This window comes from Sebastes umbrosus, chromosome 1 (genome assembly GCF_015220745.1).
Source record: "Sebastes umbrosus isolate fSebUmb1 chromosome 1, fSebUmb1.pri, whole genome shotgun sequence".
NCBI classification, from domain to species: Eukaryota; Metazoa; Chordata; class Actinopteri; order Perciformes; family Sebastidae; genus Sebastes; species Sebastes umbrosus.
Window position 1 is genome coordinate 36,535,056 of NC_051269.1, and position 26,720 is coordinate 36,561,775.

Below are 26,720 nucleotides of genomic sequence, written 5' to 3' on the forward strand. Positions count from 1 at the left end.
GTTTTAGTTATGTGAAAGAACTAGGCTGTCAAAGTTAACGCGATTAAAAACGCTTTACCGCAACTTGCAATTTTTAAGTTGTAGCAGGCTCAGTTTTAAAGCTGCGTTTTAATGCATCGTCATATGAAACTAGTAAACCTAAAGAATCCAACCATGTCATACTAGCTTGTCAGGAACACTCCACACTTGCACTCAATTTTGGCAATGAAAAAACTGTCATGACCATTTTCAAAGGGGTCCCTTGAACTCTGACCTCAGGATATGTGAATGAAAATAGGTTCTATGGGTACCCACGAGTCTCCCCTTTACAGACATGCCCACTTTATGATAATCACATGCAGTTTCGGGCAAGTCATAGTCAAGTCAGCACACTGACACACTGACAGCTGTTGTTGCCTGTTGAGCTGCAGTTTGCCATGTTATGATTCAAGCATATTTGTTTATGCTAAATGCAGTACCTGTGAGGGTTTCTTGACAATATTTTTCATTGTTTTGTGTTGTTAATTTATTTACAATTATACATATATACATACATTTGCATAAGCAAGCATATTTGCCCACTCCCATGTTGATAAGAGTATTAAATACTTGACAAATCTCCCTTTAAGGTGCATTTTAAACAGATACAAAATTTGCGATTTATCACAATTAACTCTGGACAATACTGCGATTAATCCCGATTAAATATTTGAATCCACTGACAGCCCTAGAGAGAGCACAAGAGAAATGTATTAGAAAGATATTAGACATGTATTGAACATATTTGCAAATACTAAGAGTTATAGATTTGTTACATTAGAACTTAATCTATGAACTTTTTTACCGTTGATTTAAAAATTATAATTTTATTCGTTGGACTATGAAGCCTTTTGTGAAAGAAAAAAAAAAAAATCATATCATGATGATTTAAATCAATGAATCTGAAAACTTTTCCCAGACCCCCTGGCAGAGTGCCACAGACCACACTTTGAGTGGTTTTCTACATACTATACAGTAACTTTTCAGGACATCTATGAGTAAGTTTAACTCTAATCTCCTCTCAGCTCTCTCCTGTTCTCCACAGTGTCCACTGAAAACTGAGCTGAATAGACGTCCTGCTCCTTTAAGACTTCCACACAGGACCAGTTGAGAATATGACTAAACTGTAGGAGGGTGGTGCTTAAACAAACAGTGACAGGGACTGCTTGGCCATGTGAACACAACCAAAGGACTCCAGATCAACGGGAAGCTGAGATCAGCAGAATCAACTTAATATCCTCAAATTGCTGTCTGTTGAAGACTTTAACTGGATTTTCTTTATTTTTTGTGACATTCAGATGATCTGAAATATTTGGATTTCTCTGAAGAGACAGCTTTGACCGGTTGACAAAATAATAGTTCTTTAAAAAAAAAAAAGGCGGGATTTAAGTTCAGTGAGGAAAAATAGTTATTGTGTTTAATTTGTTTTATAAGCTGTGGTTGTATTGTAGATACAGCAGAGTTAGTGTGTGGAGTCCACAGAGGCGCTGCGGTGCCCGGGACAACCAGACGCGCCTGCAGCACCGGTGCGTAAAGATTCCTCTCAGCTTTCTTTTTACGCAATTACCAGAGGACAGCATTACTTTGGTGACTTTACCTCTGGTGACAACAGGCCGGCGTGAACATGCTACAAAATGGAAACGGGAAGGAGCAGCCAGTGCAAGCGCCACTGGCTGAGGCAGAGCCGGACTCTCCGGCGGACAACAAGCAGGACAACAAGCCGGACCCGCAGCCCGCTCCTCCAGCTCCTCCAGCTCCTCCTGCTGCAGCCGACGGACAGGACAGCCAGCCTACACACTTCGCCTTGCCCGATTACCCCAAAGTGGAGATAAAACGCAACGCAGTGACGGACGATTACAAGATCTCCAGTCAGGTTCTGGGCTTAGGCATCAATGGAAAAGTTCTTCAGTGCTTCAGCAAGAAGACAGGAGAGAAGTGCGCACTGAAGGTACTGAAGTCACCTGACACTCTCTCTCTGTGTGTTTGTATGTTATAAACAGGTAGAAGATAGATGTACCCCCTTCAGCTCACTTTACACACCTCATGTAAACCTAAAGAATCCAACCATGTCATACTAGCTTGTCAGGAACGCTCCACACTTGCCCTAAATTTTGGCGATGAAAAACTGTCATGACCATTTTCAAAGGGGTCCCTTGACCTCTGACCTCAGGATATGTGAATGAAAATGGGTTCTATGGGTACCCACGAGTCTCCCCTTTACAGACATGCCCACTTTATGATAATCACATGCAGTTTGGGGCAAGTCATAGTCAAGTCAGCACACTGACACACTGACAGCTGTTGTTGCCTGTTGGGCTGCAGTTTGCCATGTTGTGATTCAAGCATATTTTTGTATGCTAAATGCAGTACCTGTGAGGGTTTCTGGACAATATGTGTCATTGTTTTGTGTTGTTAATTAATTTCCAATAATAATATATACATACATTTACATAAAGCAGGCATATTTGCAGTGATGGAAGATTATAAGATCTCCAGTCAGGTTCTGGGCTTAGGCATCAATGGAAAAGTTCTTCAGTGCTTCCGCAAGAAGACAGGAGAGAAGTGCGCACTGAAGGTACTGAAGTCACCTGACACTCTCTGTGTATGTTATAAACAGGTAGAGGATAGATGGACCCCCTTCAGCTCACTTTACACACCTCATGAGTAAACTTCACTTATAGTCCAGTCAGCATTTGTAACCATAGAAGTTAAATATATTCCCTTGCAGCTTAATTGAAGACTTTTTGTTTGTTTTCCAAATGATCATACTAGAAATAATTAAAGCTGTCCCAAGACCAAACTAATTTCTAAGTCGACTAAAACGCACACATTATTTTGTCGACTAATCAATTAGTTGATTTAATCGACAGAGTTTCTCTACAAAGAATCACACAAAAGCACCACTTTAAATCTATGTTTGAAATGTGCTCATATGTTTCTTAGAAATAAGTCATTCAGCATGAAAAGAACATTAAAAAAATGACTTAAGAAATCTTCGTCGACTAAGAACAAAACAATCGATTAGTCGACTAATGGCCTAGAAAAAATAGTTTTACTTGTGTGTTTACAAACATAAAGTTGCTATTTTTGACAGTGTGTGGAAGTAGTTTTAGTCACTGTCAGTCAGTTTGGAATAACAGGCAGCAGAGGGATATATTGAGTAATTTTGGAGGTGAATCTTCTGTTTAGACTCAGACCATGAATTTAGGGATGGGCGATAATTCAATATCATAATTTATCGTCTTTCAATGGAATCGTATCTTTATGAAATCATATATCGAGATATCGTGACACACAAATATGTCGTCTAAATTGATAATAACAAGGACAAACTAACTCAGATTTCTCAGAAATTCTGATCAAACTCAGTTAAATCAAAGTATTGTCTTAATCTGATTACTCTGTAGTTGTGTGCATGCATGTAAACATAGTCAGTGTATAGCTGGACATATTTATTTAGTTTTTCTCTATAATTTCACTTCAAACTATTCCGTTCGTTTTGAACTTAAGTTCTTATTTAAATGAGAAAATACTTTTCTTTTGTCAATTATTTAATTCACAAAAAAATAGGCTTTACCATGTGGTTATTTCATATAGACTATTTATTTATTGAACTACGAGAAAACATGCTATATCATGATATATATCGTTATCGAGATATGAAATAACCTATATTGTGATAAAAGATTTTGGCCATGTTGCACAGCCCTACTTGAATTGATCCTTTATATGAACAATTTAAAGTTGTATACAAGGATGAAGTGCTAATAGTGTGTGTGGAAATGTAATTGTTTTTTATTTACTATGTTATTAGTGCCATCTTGATACATCTTGATGGAAACATACTAGTTTGGTCTGTGTGTTTACGATCTCAGGGTTGGAAAGTGGGTTCACTATTTAGTCTGTAGCCAAGATTCAAAACCTTTGACCTTTATTGAGGTCAGATGTCTGTCGCAGACATAGAGGACACTACACAGACTAACTCTGAAGCTTTTAATAGTGACGAACAAAACCCATCTTTGTTCTCCAGTCACAGTGCACTGACCATTTTGAATGTACGTGTACCCGCTGTTCACATTGGGTTTGACATACTGTAACATGTTGCCCACTGAGCTCACATGCTCTACACGTGGACAGGCTGAATGTGATCATGGAGCTGGTGTTTAGTGGGATAGTCACTGGATCAGATGTACGTTAAGGGGCGAACGGTCACCCAGCCATGTGCTATGACATGTTACGCTGCTTCATAGAGACACGTGGATTTTTGACAGTGACACCTTGGAGCAGTGGAAACTTCATACATGGGTAGAGGCACACAAGCACAGGTCGTCAGGCTGTCACCACTGCTGCTGGGGCACAGACACGGAGAGATTTACTGGCTTACAGTAATCCATCTGGATCTGAGCTGCCAAACCAGACAGCAGCAGCAGTGGCACAAGTAGAGCTGTATGGTGGACCCACAGTAGACTCTGGGATAGAAAGAGAAACAGAGGCGGAGAAGGAGAGTGAACTGCAGCAGAAAATAAGAACTCAAAAACAAAAGCCGAAAGGCCCAGAGGGATAGGATGCTTGATAGCATCATGTCAGACTGAGAGGGAGAAGAACACAATTACGGTTTAGAAATGACAGCAGAGAGAATAATGAAAATATATATGTTGCCAAAAAATCTTCAGGCTTCTTGCTGAATTGAATCTGAATTGAAAACACTGAGCTGTTTACATGGTAATAGAAACTTTGGTAACACTTCATTTTACAGGTCCGCAAATTTCATGGTAATTAGGTGATAATTAGCGAGTAACCTATTTGAAATTTCTTTGGAATTACTGCCAAATTACCTACTACCAATGTTTACCTCAAAATGTATCTAAAAGTACTTTATTATAAACACTATTTAATAATTATATGCTAAAATAGCATATAATGGTTAAAATACGGCCTTAGGCTTGAGAAGCGGCTGCTCTTCATCGGAGATGGAAAACCAGAACTAATAGAAGACACTTCTGATCAGGCACAAATCTCACCATTATGTGACTTATTGTCTACACAAACTGGTAGCTAATGTCATGATTCAGGGAGTTTTTAAGAAAATTTCAAAGAAGTTATTTGCTAATTATTATCTATTTTAACCAGCAGACATGGAAATAACGCATATCTATTAACTTTGTATTCTTTTCCTGGGAAATGTATTAAATAAATCACCAGCTATTGGGAAATAGCGAAATATAATTATGAAATAATGTTTATAATAAAGTAATTTTAGACGCATTTTGAGGTAAATATTGGGGTTATTTGGCAGTAATTCCAAAGAAATTTCAAATAGGTTACTTGCTAATTATCACCTAATTACCATGAAATTTGCGGACCTGTAAAATGAAGTGTTAACAAAATTTTTTGTTGGCTATTAAAGGGTAACTTCGGTATTTTTCAATCTGGACCCTATTTTCCCCATGTTTTTGTGTCTAAGTGACTAATAGGGACAACAATTTCTGAAACTGGTCCAGTATTGAGGGAGAACGCTGTAACCGGCAGTCGCAAAACGAGCAGCGAGGGCAAGTCAATGTAATGTTACGTTCACTAAAAGTGCTTGTTTTAACTACTGACAAGCAGAGAAATAAAATATTTTCTTATGTTACCAAAAGCACCATATTGCAGCATGTGTGCAGCTGCCGTGTACAGCGTTCTCCCTCAATACTGGACCAACTTCAGAAATTGTTATCGCTTTAAGTCAGTTAGACACAGTGGGTAAGTCCGCTTTTGAAAACTGAAACCAATGCGGAAGTGCCTTAAACCTGTATTCTTTCTCATAGCCAGCAGGGGGCGACTCCTCTGGTTGCAAAAAGAAGTCTGATTGTATAGAAGTCTGAGAAAATGAGCCTACTTCTCACTTGATTTATTACCTCAGTAAACATTGTAAACATGAGTTTAAGGTCTCAATCGCTAGTTTCAAGTCTTCTTCAAAACGGCATGATGTTAATTTAGTAAATTATGGTCCCATTTAGAGTCAAATAGATCATAAAGCAGGGGATGCTTTAGGGCGTGGCTACCTTGTGATTGACAGGTCGCTACCACAGAGTTGTCCGGTCTGGGAGTGGTCCGTGTTTTCGTCTTTAACCCTTTGACAGTGTGGTTTCAGTTCATGAAAGTTAATTATAACCTTTTTGGTTGCCTAAAAATGTCTTATTCAACGTTCGTTTGTACTTAACTCACTTCTGGTTGCAAAAGACAAAGATTGCGACGGCCAAAATGCCGAACACTGGGCTTCAAAACGGCAGTCCACAAACCAATGGGTGACGTCACGGTGACTACGTCCACTTCTTATATACAGTCTATGGTTAGATACAAAAACATGGGAAAATAGGGTCCAGGTTGGAAAACAGAGAGAAGGTGTGTTAATCTGTTAAAATGTTTTTCTGTGTAGTCATGTAACTGCTGACTGCATCCATGACAGCATCACCTGCTACTCGTAAGACTTCAGCTTTCACCAGATATAACTAACAGCAGGTCAGGGTGACCCCAGCTTTGAGAAATCACCACTGTCAGCGTCTGAATCCCCTTTGCTCTCTGAAGGCTCTGTTAAAAGGTTTGAGAGAGATAACAAAAGAAAACACTCATGAAATCACAATATGCCTCCTCTATAGCAGACTGGTGTCTGTTGGTTTGCTTGTGAACTGGATTGTATTGGATGAAGTGACAGAGTGTTGCTGATGGAGTTTTTATTCCACTTTATTGCCATTCAAGCTAATTTACGACTTTCCCTGCATGTATTTCTTTAATCTCAAGGCAAATAGAGAGCAAAGAGAGTGTTTGATGTGGAGGAGGGGTGGGGGTGGGGGGGTGAGGAGAGTTGACCAGCTCACTGGCTTTTTAATTAAGTGTTGCTCTGAGCGCTAAGCGTAATGGATGGGTATAGGTTTAATCCACTTTGCAGCAGAGCTGGAGGGGAGCCATCCTGTTAATGTAATTCAGTTACAGTCATCAGGGTTCTTTTAACTTGGATTTGTCTGACTCCTGGGAGGAGAGGGACCTGGGAGAGCAGTCCTCTTGATCACCCCCCATTAACTGTTAATACCACTGGAAGCACGTATTTGGCCGCTGATTGTTCCATTTTAGCTCCAGAAGTGCCTTCCAGCTTAGCGCACGGAAAGCTGTACAAGCTACAGATCCATGTACAGGCTTCCATTCATAGTTTGTGGGTGTCAACCTCTGTGGTCAGGCCTTTGGCATGATGTTGGCACATCTGTGTTTCCTCTTGGACCCACAGAGACCAAACTGTCATATAATGTATATTCTCTTTTTTTTTTTTTAAGTTATTTTTTTGGGGGCATTTTCCATTTTTATTGAGAGGACAGTGGATAGAGTCTTGAAAGGGGGGAGAGAGAGAGTGGATGCGGAAAGGGCCACAGGCCGGATTCGAACCCGGGCCGCCGCGGTCAGGACCAAGCCTTGATACATGGACGCCCGCTCTACCAACTGAGCTAACCCAGGCGCCCATATAATGTATATTCTCAGTGGTTTGGTCAGACGCTGCATGGAAGAGAACCTGTGTGTTAAAACTGCGATCAGATCTTAAGCAGGCTCGCTGCAGGCAACCGGTGCTGTTGAACAAGTTAATCAGTCTCAGTAGTTTTGGCTTAGTAGTCTCCATTGACACTTTGTCAACTCGTTGTGTGCAATTTAAGCTCATTATCTGCTTTGGAGGAAACATGCTGCCGTACTGAAGCACCATGAGGTTGTCTTGAATGAATGCAACAGTTTTTCTAGTTGACGATCTTTGCAGTATTCAAAACAGCTGGAAGTGTCGATCACTTGATCATTGCCGTCTGTTCAGTTTATACAACTCAGAGGAACTTAAGATAAGATAAGATGGAACTGGCTGTGCAGCAGTTGCAATACAAAGTGCAAATATAAAAATATAAAAATCGAAAATAATTAGGTGCAAATCCAAAATATACACAATATACTGTATGTAGTGTCAAAAAGAAAATCAGGTCAGCCGACAGTATGGATCATAAATATAAACAGGTCAGCAGTATGGGTCTTTGCTGGGTTGCAAATGGATGTATCAGATCTGTGTGTTTTTATTGCCTAGTGGGGACATCACTGGGGATTTCACAATGTTTTGTGTAAACTGCAGTTTACCTCTGATGTCAAGGAAAACTATTACCTGAGTTGAAAGCAGAGGTGTGTAAACTCGAGTTACATGACTTGGACTCTAGTCAGACTTGAGTCACAAATTTGATGACTTCAGACTTGACTTGACCAAATTATAAATGACTTGCAACTTGACATGTACTTTAACACCAATGACTCATGACTTTACTTGGACTTGAGCCTTTTGACTTAAAAATACGTCATACCTTCCCCCAAGCCCAAAAATTAAAAGATGTTATTTAAAAAGTGTGCCACAAATCAATTAATTTCCTAAATCAACTAACGTTAACGCTATTTATTCCCAGTAAGTCGACACTTAATTCCCCCGATCTTTTTTTATGATCAAGTTCTGTCGTTTTGTTTTAACAAACTTGTTTAAACTTGTTAAAAGGCATACATGATTTTTGTAAATTTGATATATTATCTGCTGTTAAAATGCCATTACATTTAGTGAAGAGCGCATTAATTCTTGTTTAGGACCCAAAATTCAAAGTTTAGGATTTGGGACTTGAGTGCAAAGACTTGAGTCTTACTTGAGACTTGCAAATCAATGACTTGTTCCCACCTCTGGTTGACTCCAGAGTGGCTCCAATGGCAATGTTGGTCTGTCCATCACTTTGGTCCAGACTGAAATATCTCAACAAGAATTGGACGTATTGCCATGAAATTTAGCATAGACATCCACGATGCCTAGAGGATGAATCCTACTGATTTTTATCCCCTGACTTTTCTTCTTGCGCCATGAGGCTGACATTCATGTTCACCTCAGAGTGAATTGCAAAAACTCAGGTCCAATTTTTCCAATACTCTGGTTTACGACTTAATACCTGCAAAAATAAAATGGCATTCCCGTCAGCCTCAGCTGCACTTTGTGTTGAGTGCTAATTAGCAAATGTTAGCATGCTAAACTAAGATTGAGCTTGTGGCCTTGTTAGAGTTAGCATTCAGCTCAAAGCACCACTGCACCACAGCCTCACAGAGCCACTAGCATGACTGTAGACTTGTTAAAAACTAAAAGCAGCAATGATATATATTAGGATATTATTAAGGAAGATGCTATTAGCACCCAGGTGACCGTAGCCAACAATACTATTTGCACCCGACTCGGGCGCACATTAGATACTGTATGTGTAGGCCCTATATGTACTGCTTGTGTATTTTTCCTAAATCTAACCATGTAGTTTTGGTGCCTAAACCTTACCAAACTGCGACTGAAAACTGGAAATAATAATTCATTTAATAATAAATTGAAAAATAGGCTTCTTGCAGGACTTTCACCCCGGCCTCCGGCCTCAGCAGGAGTGTGGAAGAAGAAGCCTATTCATCCACCACAACCTACTCCTTGCATGTACTTTGTCGCTCTTTATGTTACTACTACTATAACTGGGTGTAAATATGTAAATAGCCTAATAGCTGCTGTGTGACTATTGTCACCCGGGGGCAGTTAGTATTAATTAACTGCCATAGTTTTAGTCGTAAACTAAATGTAGTGGAGTAGTAGGCCTATAGCATTAGTATCCCCTAACGCTATACTGTTATTGCTGCACAAAGCAGGCATAGACAATCATTATCATCTCATTGAGGAACTGTGTGCCACCTCCTAAACCATTTTACTGTAGACTTTATGAGCAGCGCTTTATTGGTAGAAGCTGTAAACATAAACCACCTTTTTATCAAGACAGACGGACCAGCGCTCTCTAAGCCACTAATATTAAATAGAGTGTAAACATGTTGGAGTCATATGAGTGTGTGTGTGTGTGTGTGTGTAGCTTCAGTAGTGTGTTGTTAAACTCAGTGGGTATTATCAGGTCAAGGTGTGTGTGTCTCCGTGTGTCTCTATGGACAGAGATGTGATTGGTTTAGAGGAGCGTGAGGATGTGGTTGATTGGTTTACAGCAGGATCAGGGACAAGCGTGTGTTTAGTCTCCATGATATCGCCTCACATAACAAAAGAGTCCATCAGAAGATTAACTATGTGTGTCTCATGCTCTTAATTGTCTCCCCCTTAATGTTTTATATGTGTATTTAATCCAACACAGTGCTCTTTTATTGTAGCCAATTCTGGTTCACTGCAGGAAATTAAGGAAAGCAGTTCACATGCTGTCTGATCTGATTAAAGTCATAAAGCTGTAAATGACACAGCAGAAACAAACCTGCCTGCTCCTTTGCTTTACAAAATAGGACACATGTAGTAGTAGATCAGACAAATAAGTCACCGGAAACCCTCAACTTCTACTTTCGACACCCTGCTCCTCCGAAACACTCGGCAGCTCACTTCCTCTTTGACACTGGCGAGCTAAAACACAATGTTGTGAGCTGCTCTGACATTTGGAGTCTCCAAGAAAAGTGAAATTTTTTCACTTCATAGATCTGAAAGTTTATAAATGTTCTTTTCACATTTTGAGAATTTTAAAGTCACCACCTTTTAGAGAACATGGGTTTGGTTGTGTGTGAGTGTGTGTCATACGTCAGTGAGTCAGTGTGTTGTGTACTCCAGGCTCAGGCCTGGTGAACAGCAGGAGATCACTCCATCCCTGTCACGTCCAAAAATACACCCTGACTGAAGATGTGTGCTATGTCAAGGTCCGCCACCTGCTGTGTGTGTGTGTGTGTGTGTGTGTGTGTGTGTGTGTGTGTGTGTGTGTGTGTGTGTGTGTGTGTGTGTGTGTGTGTGTGTGTGTGTGTGTGTGTGTGTGTGTGTGTGTGTGTGTGTGTGTGTGCGTGCGTGTGCGTGTGCGTGTGTATCTCAAACACATATCCTGTCATGTGACCAGGCTGCCTTAAGGACTATATGTGTTTGTCCTCAGCTTACACATAGTGGATCAGTGAAGACGGTCAATAATTGCGTCAATGGTTTTATTATTATAAGCTTTTATTTTTTTCTTTCTCTTACTCTATGAAGGGTCACTGTTAACCAACTAAAACAAAATCGATACAGCATAGTATCGATACAATATTTTGCGTAGCAATATTGTATCGATACACGGACGGCAAGTATCAATCTTTTATTATACAAACTATTAACCTCTTAACAATTCACTAGTCATCTTAGCTTGTCAGGAAGAACGCTAAAAAACACTCCAAAAATGGGCTACATTTTGGCTAGGAAAAATTGGCATGTCCATTTCCAAAAGGGTCCCTTCCTTGACCTCTGACCTCAAGATATATGTGAATGAAAACTCTGAGATGAACAGAGTGAAAACTGTATTTCATTAGATAAAATAGATGAAGAAGTTAAAAAAAAGGTAATAAATCGCAGTATATCTTATCACAATACTCAACTTATAACAAAATGTTTCAAATTGCAATTAGATCGTATCGGGACTTAGGTATCATGATAATATCGTATCGTAGGACCTCTGGTGTTTCCCACCGCTAATGTAAGACTACATTGATGGTATAGGTAAAAAAGTTTGTTGACCAAATGAGTATAATATCTGACATGATGCTGTAATAGGTCTATAGGTGATATGGTTGATATTGTCACTACGGCATTAATAAGGATTCTTTCTGATATCAACATTAGTGCTGCAGTTATCGATTATTTTCATTATCGATTAATCTATTATTTTCTCGATTAATCCATTAATCGTTTTTACTCTAAAAATATTTTAAAATATCATCACAGTTTCCTAAAGCCTAAAGTGACATCTTCAAATGTTTTGTTTGTCCAACCAACAGTCCAAAACTCAAAGATATTGAATTTGCAATTATACAAAACAGAGAGAAGCAGCAAATCTTCACAGTTGAGATGTTGGAACCAGGGAATGTTTGCCAGGTAAATGACTCAAACGATTAATTGATTAACAAAATAGTTGCAGATTAATTTTCTGTTGATCCACTAATCGATGCTCAAACTCATATGTTCCCATTGTTCATTATATGAGACCAAAAGCTTCATATATGTTAAAAAACTTAAATAATTAATTTTGTTAGTTGTTACAGTTTGCTCTGAAACATTAATTTCGACGACAGAAATTTGTAGAACTATAACACGATTGTATAAATGTGACGTGGTTTCACTGAAAATCGATCAACAACAATATTGAACCAGCGTGGAATTTAGTCCTGTCATACACTGAAAATTAAATATTCATCATATCACATCTCTCTCTCTCTCTCTCTCTCTCTCTCTCTCTCTCTCTCTCTCTCTCTCTCTGTCTCCCAGATTCTCTACGACAGCCCCAAAGCCAGACGAGAGGTGGAGCTCCACTGGCGAGTGTCAGCAGGGCCGTATATCGTTCGCATCCTCAGCCTGTATGAGAACATGCATCATGGAAAGAAGTGCCTGCTCATCATCATGGAGTGGTAGGAGTCACATTTCACCACATTCACTTTACACACCCTGAATACTTTCCTTAACAACCATGTATTTCATTTTTATGTGGTGATATTTAGTGCAACTTATCAGATATCAGTCATCGTAGTCAACTAAGATTTCTTCAGTCGATTAGTAATTTCTTTTAGGATTTTTCATGCTGAATAACTTCCAAGAAACGTATGAGTACATCTCTGGTAAACACAAGATTTAAAGTGGTGCTTTTGTGTGATTAGTTAAATTATTTTCATTGGACAGCGATGAGTCCTGCTATTTTAATATCCGGCTCAAAACTGGCAACAGGGCTACAATTTCCCATAAGTCACAGCTCTGCGTGACTTGTTCCAGGGCTGTACAATATGAGGAAAATATGCAATAACGTATGCGTAACGTCTGCTGCTGCTGAACACAAAAGGCACCAATAACAAAAAAGAATGATATTTACATTTTAAAGTGCAGTTTTCTCCTGATACTCTCTTTCAACTTACTCAAAAAAGCCCTAAGTGCAATTAAGCAGTCTTCCGCGGTGTGTTTATTGTGCAAGTTGACATCGCGATTACGATGAAATAAATAATAGATTGTGCAGCCCTTACTCACTCTGCAGAGCGCAGATCTTAAAAAGGAGGATAATGATGATTTATGTAGCAAGCCTCTTTTAAACAAATGTGGACCAGAAAATGGGAAGTTACAGCTCAGATTCCCCAAGTTTCCACTGGAATATTAGCATTTTCTTTGTGATAAATAAAGAACACAAGTTCTGCAGTGAATACAGACGTGTGACACACCACTTATTACTGCCATCTCCACAAGTCAACACACTTTGTATGATGCTTGAATCACACAGGTATCATAATTAGGGCTTCAACTAATAATTATTTTCATTGTTGATTATTTTCTCTATTAATCGATTAGTTGTTTGGCCTGTAAAATGTCAGAAAATGGTGAAAAATGACGATCAGTGTTCCCAAAGTCCAAGATGACGTCCTCAAATGTCTTGTTTTATCCACAACTCAAAGATATTCAGTTTACTGTCAAAGAGGAGTAAAGAAACCAGAAAATATTCATATTTAACAAGCTGGAATCAGAGAATTTTGACTTTTTTTTTTTGCTTAAAAAATTACTCAAAACGATTAATCGATTATCAAAATAGTTGATGGTTGATTTAATAGTCGGTTAATCGATTAATCGTTTCAGCTCTTATCATAATTAACATTTACCGACTTAACCTTTTTCAGAGGCCATCTGTATAACAAATGGTATCAACCCAAAACTAAACTCTGTACTTTCACAATTTATTTTAATTTATTCATTAATTCATCAATTATTTTTTATTTCTGAGTCATGACTAGAACAACTTGACACACAGTGCTGAGCTGCATCTCAAATTAATCTTCAGGTTCCCAGCTTTCAGATAATGTACACTGCTTATACGTATGTGACATCTACAGTTGACCTGCTATCTCCCTCTAAAAAACCTGTGCCCCCTAAAAATAGACAAAAACAGGTCGATGAAAAAGAGGAGTGGAGTGGAAAAGGTTAAAGCTAAAACTGTTGCTTCAGTATAAACCTGACATGTTATCCACAAGAGGTTTGTGTCTCAACAAAATAATACAGTACTCAACTAAAGCAATTCTCCTGAAAATTATGTAGGAAATACATTTTTCCAATATATCTAATGAGCTCATGTGTTTTCACTCAAAATAGAGCCTTAAGCATAAACTTTGTGCCGCTGAGGGCACGTTAAAGGTCAGTCATGAGATCTGACACCCTGACACAAAGTGAAGACGTCAGCCCTGATGGTGAGATACAGAATTCTATCTGGGCTTCACATGTCACGACAAACTGTCCATAATAATACCCGAGAGACTTCAGTGACGGGGCTGAAACACTGTGGGTGTGAGCTTTGACGTGTATACATGTAGTTAAACTTTGCACTTTTTATTGCCTTCCACTTGTAAATGGAAAACAAACTGAGTAAAATTTCAGAGAAAAAGAGAGAAACCACAGAGGGTGAAAACAGAGAAATGACTCTGTTCAAAGGGATTTTAAACAGTGACTAACTGGTTCTCATCATCACATTTATTGACACAGCAAGTGTTTGTGTTGTACTGTATGTAGTGACCTTGTGTGTGTGTGCTCTCAGTTATCTCTCACTGCTTCCTGTATGAGTGAAGGTCAGAGGAGGACAAGAGTACAGCCCACCACAATCAAACACACACATCTCTTTCTCAGCTATCAGATCATCTGTGAGTTCATGGACCACAAAAAGTCCGCTCTTACTTAACGCACAGTAGCTCGCATCCACGTCACAATGAGCACAAACACATTTTTCTGAGGACGGGAGGGGAGAGTTTTAGTCTGAGGTGCGGTTGTGATTCTGAAACTGTTTTTGTTTTGTTGGTGAGAGTCTGAAATTTTAAGGAATTAGGTCACAGGGTAGGAAATGTGATCAACATGCATCCGCTATCATATCCTTATACAGTGTATTATTGTCACATTATTTTGTTATAAAAAAACAGAAATGAATCAATGATTGCAGAGTTTTATATTACTAAAACTACCTCAGAAATTATAGAAAAGACTATTTCACAGGATCCTAAATGTGGATCCTAGGAGACCTGAACCTATTGAAATTGAATAACTCTATTAAGTACTTCATTTTACTTTACAGCAGGTAAAAAATTGCGTATTAGTAAACTGGAAATCTGACCTCACAAAGACTCTGGATCAATGAATTGACATCGTACTGTACTGTAATGTTTAGGAAGATTTGGCCTTCATACCTCGACTCAGATGTGATAGCTGAAACTCAGTTACTGTTTTACTTTCCTATGGAACTAATGTTATTTTAAATCTTAACATACTTTCAAACCTATACGTTATAGATGGGGGTGGGTGGTTGTTTGTTTTTGCCGCCTGTTATTTTAAAGTATGGTGCATTGTAAATTTCTTCTTGTACATTACTGTTTTTCCTTTTTTTCCTATTTTGTTGTGTGTATTTTGCAGAACAATATTTCTCTGCCTGTATTTTCACCAATAAAAAAAATATAGTTATTAATATATATTAGCAATATTACTGTTAAAATAATGAAATGCAGTATCATTTCACATAAACACTGCAGATTCTTTTCCCGTCTTCCGTCTTTCGATCCAGTTTTCCTCTCGGTTTTGCTGAAGAAGACTCACTCACTATTTTTAGAATTTCAATTTCACTTCTCTTTGCAAAACCTGAAAGCTTTAAAGCTGAAGTAGGCGAGATTGGAGCAAATATGATTAAAAACAAGTTATTTTTATAAAACGTTCACTATATCGTGACAGTGGTACATGAAACAGGTAACCTGAAAAAAATCATGTGCCTCTGTGTCCTCCAGTGCTCCTAACGGCATCTGCAAGATTTCACAGACCGGAGGAAAACAAGTAGTCAGAGCTGATCTGAGGTCTGCTGTCTAGCTGCCGTCTATGAGAGCCAGTTGTCAATCACTCGCGAACTCCGACCAAACGGTCAAATTAGGCGGCGCTGATGAAATATGAATCAATATTATGTTACGTTAATGCCTATTTCTTGCCTCAAATCTTTTCAGAATCATCTTGTAGTGCACGGTTTAGCTGTAAAATTAGAAAGTTTGTGACGCCGCCGCCATTGTGAAATATGATTTTTTAAAGCCTGAAAACAGAGCCATGATGGGGTCCAGAAGTCTAGTTATCTCTCAGAACACTTGAATTACAATATGCTGAAAGGTTATTATGGCATTTTTGCCCAATGATGCCCAAAATACACTGCCTACTGCCACTTTAAGTACTTATTTTACTTGCCAGTACAGCTGGGAAAAGTGCATTTTAGTAAACTAAAATCTGACCTCCCTCCCTCTCAAAGACACTGGATCAATGAATTAACTACTGTACTCCAGAGAAGATCCTCTACAATGTAAGGAAGAGGCCGACAATGTTTGAGAAGATTTGAGGAGCTTTCATACCTCGACTCAGATTTGATGGCTGATACTCAGTTACTGTTTTACTTTCATCTGTAATTTTATTTTAAATCTTAACATACTTTCAAACTTACACATTATAGATGGGGGTTGGTGGTTGTTTGTTTGTGCTGTCACTGTTATTTTAAAGGATGGTGCATTGTACATTTCTACTTGTACATTACTGTTTTTCTGTTTTCTTTCCTCCTACTTTGTTGTGTATTTTGCTTCAATCAGTATTGCTGAAAATGTTAAAAACAGAACAACTGCGCTCTGCCTGTATTTTTTGGCCAATTTAAAAATCATTACAAAAAAAGAGAAATGAATGAGACCACAGAGGAAACAAATATGACTGCCACATTACTGTTAAAATAATGAAATACAGTATAATTTCACATAAAAACCGCAGGTTCCCTTCCCGTCTTTCCATCCAGAGCTCTTCTCGGTTTTGCTGAAGAAGACTCACTCAGTATTTTTAGATATTTCACTTCTCTTTGCAAAAATCTGAAAGCTTTAAGTGAAAGTGTTTACCCGGTGGCTCAAAGTGTAAAACTGTGTAGATGTAGGAAATATATCTTTTTGTCAAAACTTATTGTGGTAATGATTTATTGTTGTTATTTGCATTTTACTATGGACAGTAACATGTCATTCTGTGGAGTTCACCTGTTGATGTCTAAAAAAACACATTTATTTATTCGTTTTATGGAATGATTCATTACTAATCGCACTATTGTTTCCCAGTGTCTTCACTGCGATGCATGACATGAGTAGAAATCACATTGTTTTTTCTACAGAAGGTGAAAATATCAAAATGAGGAAACACTAATCCGCACAGTGATCAAAAAAAACTTTTAGAAATACTCAGAAAATGTTATTAACTTTATAAATATATATATATAACTTTGTAAATTGTGTTTGTGTGTGTCTTTAGTATGGAGGGAGGAGAGCTGTTCAGCCGAATCCAGGCCAGAGGAGACCAGGCCTTCACTGAGAAAGGTGAGGACTGATGGACTGTCGTATAAACACATCACACGATGTGAGAGAGAAAGAAAGATTAATCATTTACATAACATTAGACAGGGAAAGAACAGAATATAAAATAAACATTTGTTCCTTTCTTTTTACATAATATGTTTTATCTGAATCTTTTCTTGTGTGATACTGGAATAGCTTCTGGTTTGAGAGAGTGTGTTTTCCTCTTTTCCTCCCAGAGGCTTCTGAGATCATGAGGGACATCGGCACGGCCATCGACTATCTCCACAGCATCAACATCGCCCACAGAGACATCAAGGTGCGGAGAGATCAAGATCATGAAGAATATGTTCTGTTCTGGGTCATTATAGGACATTTTATCATATTTTTCTCTTCTTCTTCTGCCTTCTTACCAGCCAGAGAACCTGCTGTACACCATTAAAGAAAAAAACGGGATTCTCAAATTAACAGACTTTGGCTTTGCAAAGGAGACGACATTACACAACCCTCTACAGACGCCCTGTTATACACCGTACTATGTGGGTAAGTCGCTTTATGTCTTGTAAACTGTTTGAGGGAGTTCAAGTTCAAAGGGGTTTGACAGATTTATAGGAAAAACAATTTACAATATTTATACCATTGATCTCTATATTTATAATGTTTATCTATTTCTGTGTGTTTGTGTTTTGCCGATGATAAGCTCCTGAGGTTTTGGGTCCGGAGAAATATGACAAGTCGTGTGACATGTGGTCTCTGGGCGTCATCATGTACATCCTGTGAGTACTGGTTGGGTGGGTGGCAGCGTGGATGTCACAATAAATGTTTTTGTATGATGCGTTCTGTATATGGATACCTTCAAACAAAGCGTATTAGGTTTTAAAGTTACTGTCTCACCATGTTTGTCGCTGCAGGTTGTGTGGCTTCCCTCCTTTTTACTCCAACACGGGCCAGGCTATTTCTCCGGGGATGAAGAGGAGGATCAGGATGGGCCAGTACGAATTCCCCAACCCAGAGTGGTCGGACGTGTCACAGGAAGGTGAGAAGCCTTTTGAAAATTATTGGAAAATGATTGTTTTTCTCTCCATTTTCTGCCCTGAAAATGTAGGTTTTCAAAAACACTTTCCAGAACACAACCTGCAATCTATGGAATATTAAATATATATATTCAACTACATATGTAGTGCCTTAAACCTGCATTTTTTCCAATGGCCAGCAGGGGGCGAGTCCTCTGGTTGCAAAAAGAAGTCAGAAGTCTATGAGAAAGTGACCCTACTTCTCACTTGATTTATTACCTGAGTAAACATTGTAAACATGAGTTTATGGTCTCAATTGCTAGGTTCAAGTCTTCTTCAATACAGCATCATGTTCATTCAGTAAATTATGGTCCCATTTAGTGTCAAATAGACCATAAAGCAGGGAATGCTTTAGGGCGTGGTTACCTTGTGATTGACAGGTCGCTACCACGGCGTTGTCCGGTCTAGGAGTTGTCTGTGTTTTCGTCTTACAACTTTAACCCTTTCACAGTGTGTTTTCAGTTCATGAAAGTTAATTAGTAACACTTTGGTCGCCTAAAAATGTCTTATTCAGTGTTCGGTTGTACTTAACTCCTCCCTCTCATGTCACTTCTGGTTGCAAAAAAACAAGATGGCGACAGCCAAAATCCCGAACTCAAGGCTTCAAAACGGCAGTTCACAAACCAATGGGTGATAACGTCCGGTTCTTATATACAGTCTATGCTATTAAATCCCTATTTTATACTCTGTCATGCAGCCATCTAACAACACAAACATAAAGGTATGTCAGTGACAGCACATGCATTGTGTTCAGTTGTATTCAACACAATAAATCTGAGCCAGAGGTTAAAAAACTAAACTTTTCTTGCTGAGACCATGCAGAGTCTGTCTGTCAAAGATGTTAGTGTTCATTCAGCTCTTTACCAGATGATGGTGGCAACGGACAGTTTTGTTGTTTTCCAGCTGAAATAGAAAGATGACGAAATTTAACTTTTTTCAACTGCCGTTTTTCTTGTGGACAGCGAAATGAACGCTGGTGTCAAAGCACCCTGTCTGACATGTGCAGAGTGGTGGAATTTACTCAAGTACAAATATACTTTTTACTCCACTATTTATCTGACAGCTTTAGTTACATTTCAGATTACAGTTTCCTGTTCCTGTTCAGTGAAAACCATGTATCTCCACATTTGATGATTTTGAATATTTCTGGCAAACTGAAGGATGAAGTGTTCCTTTATGTGTTGAGAAAGTTCTCCTACTTCTTAAGCCAAATAAACTATTTAAAACCCTCTTAGATCAGCTGGAAAATTCATCGCCACAAAGCTGAAAACAGGCTGTTTATCTGAGCTCATTGACTTTTCAGAGATACATTGTTATATGTGCATTGCTGTCGATTTATCTAAACTAAAATTAGCACAACCGTAAAAATCTACAGCAGTAAAATGCAACATACACATTAATGCAGCAGTCATATTAATCCAGAAACATCAGATATAATAGTAAAATACTGAGGGAACATTTTACTGCAGAATGACTACTTTTACTTCTGATGCTTTTAGTACATTTTGCTGATAATATTTACACAGTAAAGTAAGGTTTTGAATGCAGGACTTTTACTTGTAGTGGAGTATTTTGGAGTATTAGTACTTTTACTGTAGTAAAGGATCTTAACACTTCCACCACTGGACATGTGAACATGTGGTCTCATTGTAAGGCTTGCAGCACCCCTGACAAAAACAGGAAATCGTAAAACAACCTGCCTGTACAGGTTTACAGGATGACCTACTCATATGCTGTAGAAAACATCAGTACATGATGAGCTGCAACTGGTCTAAAATATCACATCATGTGGGTGAAACACTTTGCTCTTAGCTTCAGTTTACATCTTTGTGTTATATCACTTCTTTAAGCTTCTCATGTCCTTACCTAAGTGCAGTCTCTTCAAACAGAAAACATTTTTCAACTATGGTTTGGGTAAACTATGGTTTCTGTTTGATGCCCTGCGGGTCACTCCGGTTCATCTACCGCACTCACCGACCGTATTTCCTGCTGCTTTCCTGGAGTTTTACTTCTAAAGACAGATTATCATGTCTAAACCCCTCTATGAGACATCTTAACTCAAGAGACAACAGCCGGCTGGTGTCCTCCTCCTCCTAACCACCGGGGCATGACTCTGTGCACACGCTGACGTTTTTCTATTTTTTCACTCAATCTCACTCTTCTCTCTCTCAAGTAATCCTATTTCCTGTGAAAGTAGGCCAGTCTGTCCCTGAGTACAGGACAAGCTTCACAAGACACAAGAACTGCATGTGCATGTGTGTTTCCACTAATAATGTAATTATGGTCTTCCAGCCAAAGATTTGATCCATCTGCTGCTGAAGACGGACCCTACCGAGAGAATGACCATCACTCAGTTTATGAACCATCCCTGGATTAATGTGAGTATCTGTGGGTCAAGTACAGACAGACGTTGTCTACTTCCTGTACTGCTTCCTGTTTGTCTGTACATCTGCTTGCTCGTATCTACATTTATGTGTGTGTGTGTGTGTGTGTGTGTTTGCAGAAGTCCATGGTAGTTCCCTCCACTCCGCTCCACACCACCCGGGTCCTGACTGAAGACAGAGAGATGTGGGAGGACGTGAAGGTCAGATGCACAACAACACTGACCCCCTCTGGTCACATGTTCATATTACAACCTGTCACTGCTCAGCTGTCAAAGCTTTAGGTTGGCCCCAGTGTTGCAGGAGCACTTTAGATATTAAGTATTAAACATTCGTATAATTTAGGGGCTTCTGGGAGACAGATTAAAAAGCAGCCGGGTAAAACTCAATGGAGCAGAAGCTGAGATATCCTGACTTGTAGTGTCTAGTATAGAGAAAACCACACCCACCAGAGGGGAAAGCAATCGGTGCCACAATATGGAAACATGGGTTGAAATGCTAACAAAATGCATGTATTTAGCTAAAAACATCAGATTACAGCATGTCAATTGATTATTTTAGCACCCTATGTCTACCATGGGTGCAGTTGATAACTAAAATGATGATGGATGATGATGAAGATGATTGAACAGCTATCTGTTAGCAAGCTACTGCAGTTAGCAAAGGCACTTGCAAACATAATACCGCATAGCTTTCTGATTTATTTACATTCCACTGTAACACAAGTTGCATACTGTTAAAATGCTTTAGCTTAACTAACAGAAATATAGGTAGTCTAAAACTGACACTTGGACGAAATGCTTGCTGCACACGTCGCCGTACTGAGTGTAGGGATCCCACAGTTTTCCAATTCTTGCTGCTGATGCCTCATTTTTGTCTTCTTAAAGGCTCAGTTTCTTTGTTCAGCAGCTTAAAAAACTTTGAGTTGTTTTCTCCTCCGGTGCGGGCGGGACTTAATTGCACTCTGTCTCTATGGGGCACGCTCCGTAAGCTCTGGTTTCCCATAATGCAACTCAAGAGCATCTTTCATGCATGCCCGGTAAAGACCCATATCTTTCCAACCCATCTCCTTCAGTTTTTAATACTTTCTGTTAAAATTTGGGGTCTCCAAGCCCGAGCTAATGGCACGTTTCCACCAAGCAGTTCAGTTCAGCAGTTCAGTTTCCATTAGCAAAATTTGTATGGTACCAATAGAACCGCTCAATTCTTGGTACCACATCGATCGAAGTTCCAAGCGAGCTGAGCTGATACTAGAAGTTGGAGTTAAAACCACTGATTGGTCAAAGAGAATCGTCACTAGCGCGACACGGGACATCCTGCACAAACCGGCACGCACCTGCAATTTTTAAATAGCCAAGCTGCCGTCAATAATTCACTCGACACAGATTTTAAAAAAAAAATGACAGCTTATAAAACTACACCGTACGACTGACGAAGTGCAGACGTTTCTCTGTTTGGTTTCCGTTTGAAATGATTCAGCGGATGTCCCGTTGAAGATGATGATGCGCCGTCGTTTCGCCGATCAGCTGAGAATCCCACCTAAAATGAGGGCGTACTATCTGCAGTGGAAACACGGCATAGAGAAAAGGACATCCCTATGACATCATCTGGGTCATGTTCTCAACCTTTACAGAGCCACAGAGGCCATACAGTACACAACTGTTTTCACAGTCTCAGTACTACTCTTAATGATCAGTAAATGTGTTAAATCAAAGAACCATCAAAGAAAAATTGTCTTCATTAAATGAAACTAATTCAATTGTTTCTAATTTAAAAAATTCAAAGTTTCTTTTTGTATACCAACATCTTGATGGTCCTCCAATGGCCAGCAGGGGGAAGCAGCGGTCACAGTCTAGTCTGTACTGTAACATTGACACACACACAGTTTACATTTAACACACACATACACACTTAAACACACGCATGCACACTTAAACACACACACACACAGTTTACATTTAACACACACATACACACTTAAACACACACACACAGTTTGCATTTAACACACACACTTAAACACAAAGGAGCTCAGCTGCCGTTTTCCCCAGCGCTGTTTCTATGATTTACACAAAAAAATGTGTTTAAAGAACAAGAGCGCTGTTTGCTCTCATCAAGTCACCGTGGGGTTAACGCTCAGTACTGTACAGAATGTCTCAGTTGTGCTATCACATGTGTTTTCAGTGGCTGTAAATGTGAGCAAAAATCATGAGTAGAATGATACATTCCTTCACAGCAGCTGAATGAGCAAGTTTGAAGCGATAAGGTATGAAAAGGACATTTCTCCAAAATGATACGCATACAATACGCCACTGTTCAGTGCTGCAATGCTACGTTGTGCAAAACATTTCACGGATTGCACTTCCGAACAGCCACTTCTCGAAAAGCACAAAGGCGTTACACTCTTTCCACATAGCTAGCATAGATCACGACTGACAAGTGGCCTCATATCATGAACTAATAAAGGATGAAGAGATTGAGGGTTAACCTTTCCAGGGCTGTAGCTTTCAGCTCCAGTTTGCAGACCAAGCCTCTGACCTTTACGGTCTGAGACCTCTTTTTGCTCGAGCTTCTCTTGGCCTTCGCCAGTGGTGATTTGACAACATGTCCACCTTTGGTTATTTTTTCCCTGCACTACAAATCATTTAGTGAATTACTGTGTACTATGGAACAGCCTTTAAAGGAGTAGTTTGACATTTTGGGGAAGACTTTTATTCACTTTCCAACAGCTGAGAGTTTAAGAAGATTGATACCACTCTTATGTCTGTATATTAGGGTTAAAGCCAGCAGTAGGTTATCTTAACTTAGCATAAAGACCGGAAACAGCTAGTCTAGCTCTGTCCGAAGTTAATAAAATCCACCTACCGGCATCTCTAAAGCTAGTGTGTAAAAATGTAAAGTTGTGGTTTTACCGGGGGTGTGTGATGTGCCGGACTATGTCTTGGCCAGGAGCATAGCCTTCGGTTAAACCGCAACTTGACCTTGTTACACATCGTTTTTTGTGTGGATTATAAAAATGAGATGAGCTAAGATGTTAATTGTTAATTAGTGAGCTTTAGAGGTGATGGTAGGCAGATTTTCTTGCCTTTGGACAGAGCTAGGCTAGCTGTTTCCCCCCTGGTTCCAGTCTTTATGCTGGCACAAGCTACATATTTACTGTACAGATGAGAAAGTGGTATCAATCATCTTATCTAGCTCTCTGCAAGAAAGCAAATAAGCATATTTCCCAAAATGTCAAACTATTGCATAATATGCAATACGACGATATGCACTTGTAGTGGCCATTTGTCGGAAAAATCAAACTTAAATCAAAGGGCCACTGACGCACCATGGGTATGTGGTAAACAAAGGCAAAAGAGTCCATTGTCCATGCAAAATGTCTGTGTCTCTGATGATTTATTTATCCAAAAACAAGCAAGCAAACAAAGCACAAAGAAAACATGGATGTCGCCACCTCTCTTGTTTTTGGTAAAAAAACATAAACCCACCCAGGTGCATGCTGGTCCTACCTACCTATAGTATATAACCGCAGGTGCCCACAGTATTACTCAATTCTTAAACAAAAGAAAACAAAATACTAATTACTCAAAATCGAATCTAAATAAAGCAAACATCTAGAATAATTAATCAAACAATACTACTTATTATTAGTAAAAGAAACATTAAATACTAACAACAAATAAACAGCTCCTGCAGCACTGATTAGTTAAAATCTCTTGGATGTAGAGGGGTAAAAGAAGCAACATCAATCATTTCAAAACTCCCAAAGCACCAGTTTAAATAATTTGACATTTGAAAAGATTGGTTGAGAATAGGACTCAACAAAGATGTCCTGTCTTTCACAGGAAGAGATGACCAGCGCTTTAGCGACCATGCGCGTGGACTACGACCAGGTGAAGATCAAAGATCTCGACACTTCCAGCAACCCGCTGCTCAACAAGAGACGCAAGAAGGCCGCCGCCGGGGCCAAGAGTGGGTCCACGGTCTGCCAAAGTCAGTGAGACACAGAGGAGGAGAAGCTAATTTGAGCAGGAGAGGATCATTAAGAGACCTACTCGAGACTCTTGAGAGACTGGACGTTGAGGAAACGTTCTCTGAAATAAAAGGGACAACATAGGAACAACAGCAAAGCCAGAGCTGGACATTTATAAGACATATCAAGACCTGTTTCTCCCATCAGGGGTAGAAGTCTCTGCTCACTGCGGGTCTAGCTGTTTTTAATTATTTTTATGTACTTATGTCATTTTTAGACCTTGACTCAAGAGAGACTGGATTTGTCCATACGGTTGTAAATAAAACTTTATAAAGTAAACCCTTGCATGTTTTTTTTTCTGAGGACCTTGGTATCATTGTTTTTATAAAACAGCAGTGCCATTCAGGCTTTGTGAGGCCACTATAAATAGCAGCAGTGGAGTGGTTATTTGGGACGCAGCCATCTGACTTGGTGTTCGACTGGAAAAGGTCAACAATATTATGTTTAGATTATATGGTGAAGTACCTTTCCCCCACTTCCATCACATGGTGCCCATGTAGTATTTAGGTGATGGGTTAAGGGAAGCTTATCATACAAACTACTTGGCATCGCCGCTGTAAATACTATATGGGATGTCAGCCATTATTAGCCCAAATAGAGCATGACCTCTCAGCTGTTGTTCGGCGCTCCTCGTCTTTCAGTATAAAAGTTCTCAGAATAAGATAATAAGACTTAGAGTGTATTTGTGGGTGGAATTTTACAGCATGTTGCAAATGATATACTTCCTCACATGGAGGTAGGTGAGTAAATTCCCTTTGTTAGTCATTTTGTACAGACAAGTGCAGTCATGATTACAACATGTGCCTGTAACACCAATATGATGACAGTGCATTGTACAATAACAGTGCATTGTACACTTCCTGCTTGTATTATTCCACACAACAAGTCGCTGATCCTCCCACTGCTGTGTCCTTGACATTAAGACACACCTGATTACAACAGTGCTTATTAGGTCAAATGTCAGCAGGTAGGTTCAGTCATGGGTCAGTTTTTTCTGTTCACAGGAGAGACATAGAGATATAGGTTTTAAATACTTTTCATTTATTGATTCTTTTGGGACTTAGATTGATTTTTAAAACTGTTTGATGACTGATTTCTTCTTGCCTTCTCGTGAAGCGACAGTGCGAGTCCCAGCCTGTCTGTGCAGCAGCCCAGTTTTGAAGAAAGATGATGTCTTTGATTGATTCATGGACTCAACTGATACTTTAATCTGGGCTATACAGAGACAGTACCTCCTGATAAAAAGCAGCCCGTTCTCATTCCCAGGGAGTCAAATACAGACGTTTGTCACGCTCCTCAGTGTGTGATACCTACGCACAACAAGGTATCCTTTACCGTCTGTGTGCAACCTGATCTCACAGGAAGTCATTACACGGACATTCTACATGTCATGAGGACACATTGTAGGCTTTTCATGTGTCATTTGTATGCCAAGCATCAAAATTAGGTAACGTCCGCAGTTAGGTTGAGGCAACAAAACCACTTAGTAAGGTTTAGGAAAAAAATCATGGTTAGGCTTAAATTAAGTATGTAAACTAAGTAAAATATGTACAGAAACAGCGTAACACAACGGCAGAAAACAAGTCACAAACATCACTAAAAGATATGTGACAAACGTCACTAAAAAACACGTCACAAAAGTCGCTAAAAAATATGTGACAAACGTAACTTAGTTGTCTTTGTGTTCACAACGATCCGTTCCACTTTCCCTTTAGTCATTTTAAGCCCAACCATGATGTTTTTTTCCTAAATCTAACGAAGTGGTTTTGTTGCCTAAACCCAAGCAAGTGTTTTTAGTTTGAATTC

The 26,720-nt window shown here is 39.2% G+C and overlaps 2 protein-coding genes across 3 annotated transcripts in view; both read left to right on the plus strand.

The window, feature by feature from the left end:
• LOC119492355 (inositol hexakisphosphate kinase 2-like) overlaps window positions 1-26,720 on the plus strand; it is a 1,011,171-nt gene that overhangs the window by 100,367 nt on the left and 884,084 nt on the right. The gene's annotated exons all lie outside the window — the stretch shown is intronic.
• Window positions 909-25,142, plus strand: mapkapk3 (MAPK activated protein kinase 3). Of its 2 annotated transcripts, XM_037777464.1 has the most exons (11): window positions 909-1,544; window positions 1,631-1,966; window positions 12,338-12,477; window positions 17,387-17,451; window positions 17,667-17,746; window positions 17,844-17,970; window positions 18,128-18,203; window positions 18,339-18,463; window positions 20,793-20,878; window positions 21,004-21,084; window positions 24,727-25,142. In XM_037777464.1, the coding sequence occupies exons 2-11, from the start codon at window positions 1,643-1,645 to the stop codon at window positions 24,880-24,882; spliced, it is 1,260 nt and encodes a 419-aa protein (XP_037633392.1). In that variant the 5' UTR covers window positions 909-1,544; window positions 1,631-1,642; the 3' UTR covers window positions 24,883-25,142. The 2 variants fall into 2 exon arrangements, with proteins under 2 accessions (XP_037633392.1, XP_037633307.1); XM_037777379.1 differs by having other exon boundaries at window positions 911-1,966.

Coding starts and splice junctions, on each gene's coding strand:
- mapkapk3 (XM_037777464.1), top strand. CDS start 1,643: ATGCTACAAAATGGAAACGGGAAGGAGCAGCCAGTGCAAGCGCCACTG. Junction 1,967..12,337: donor GAGAGAAGTGCGCACTGAAG/GTACTGAAGTCA, acceptor TCTGTCTCCCAG/ATTCTCTACGACAGCCCCAA. Junction 17,747..17,843: donor TCGCCCACAGAGACATCAAG/GTGCGGAGAGAT, acceptor CCTTCTTACCAG/CCAGAGAACCTGCTGTACAC.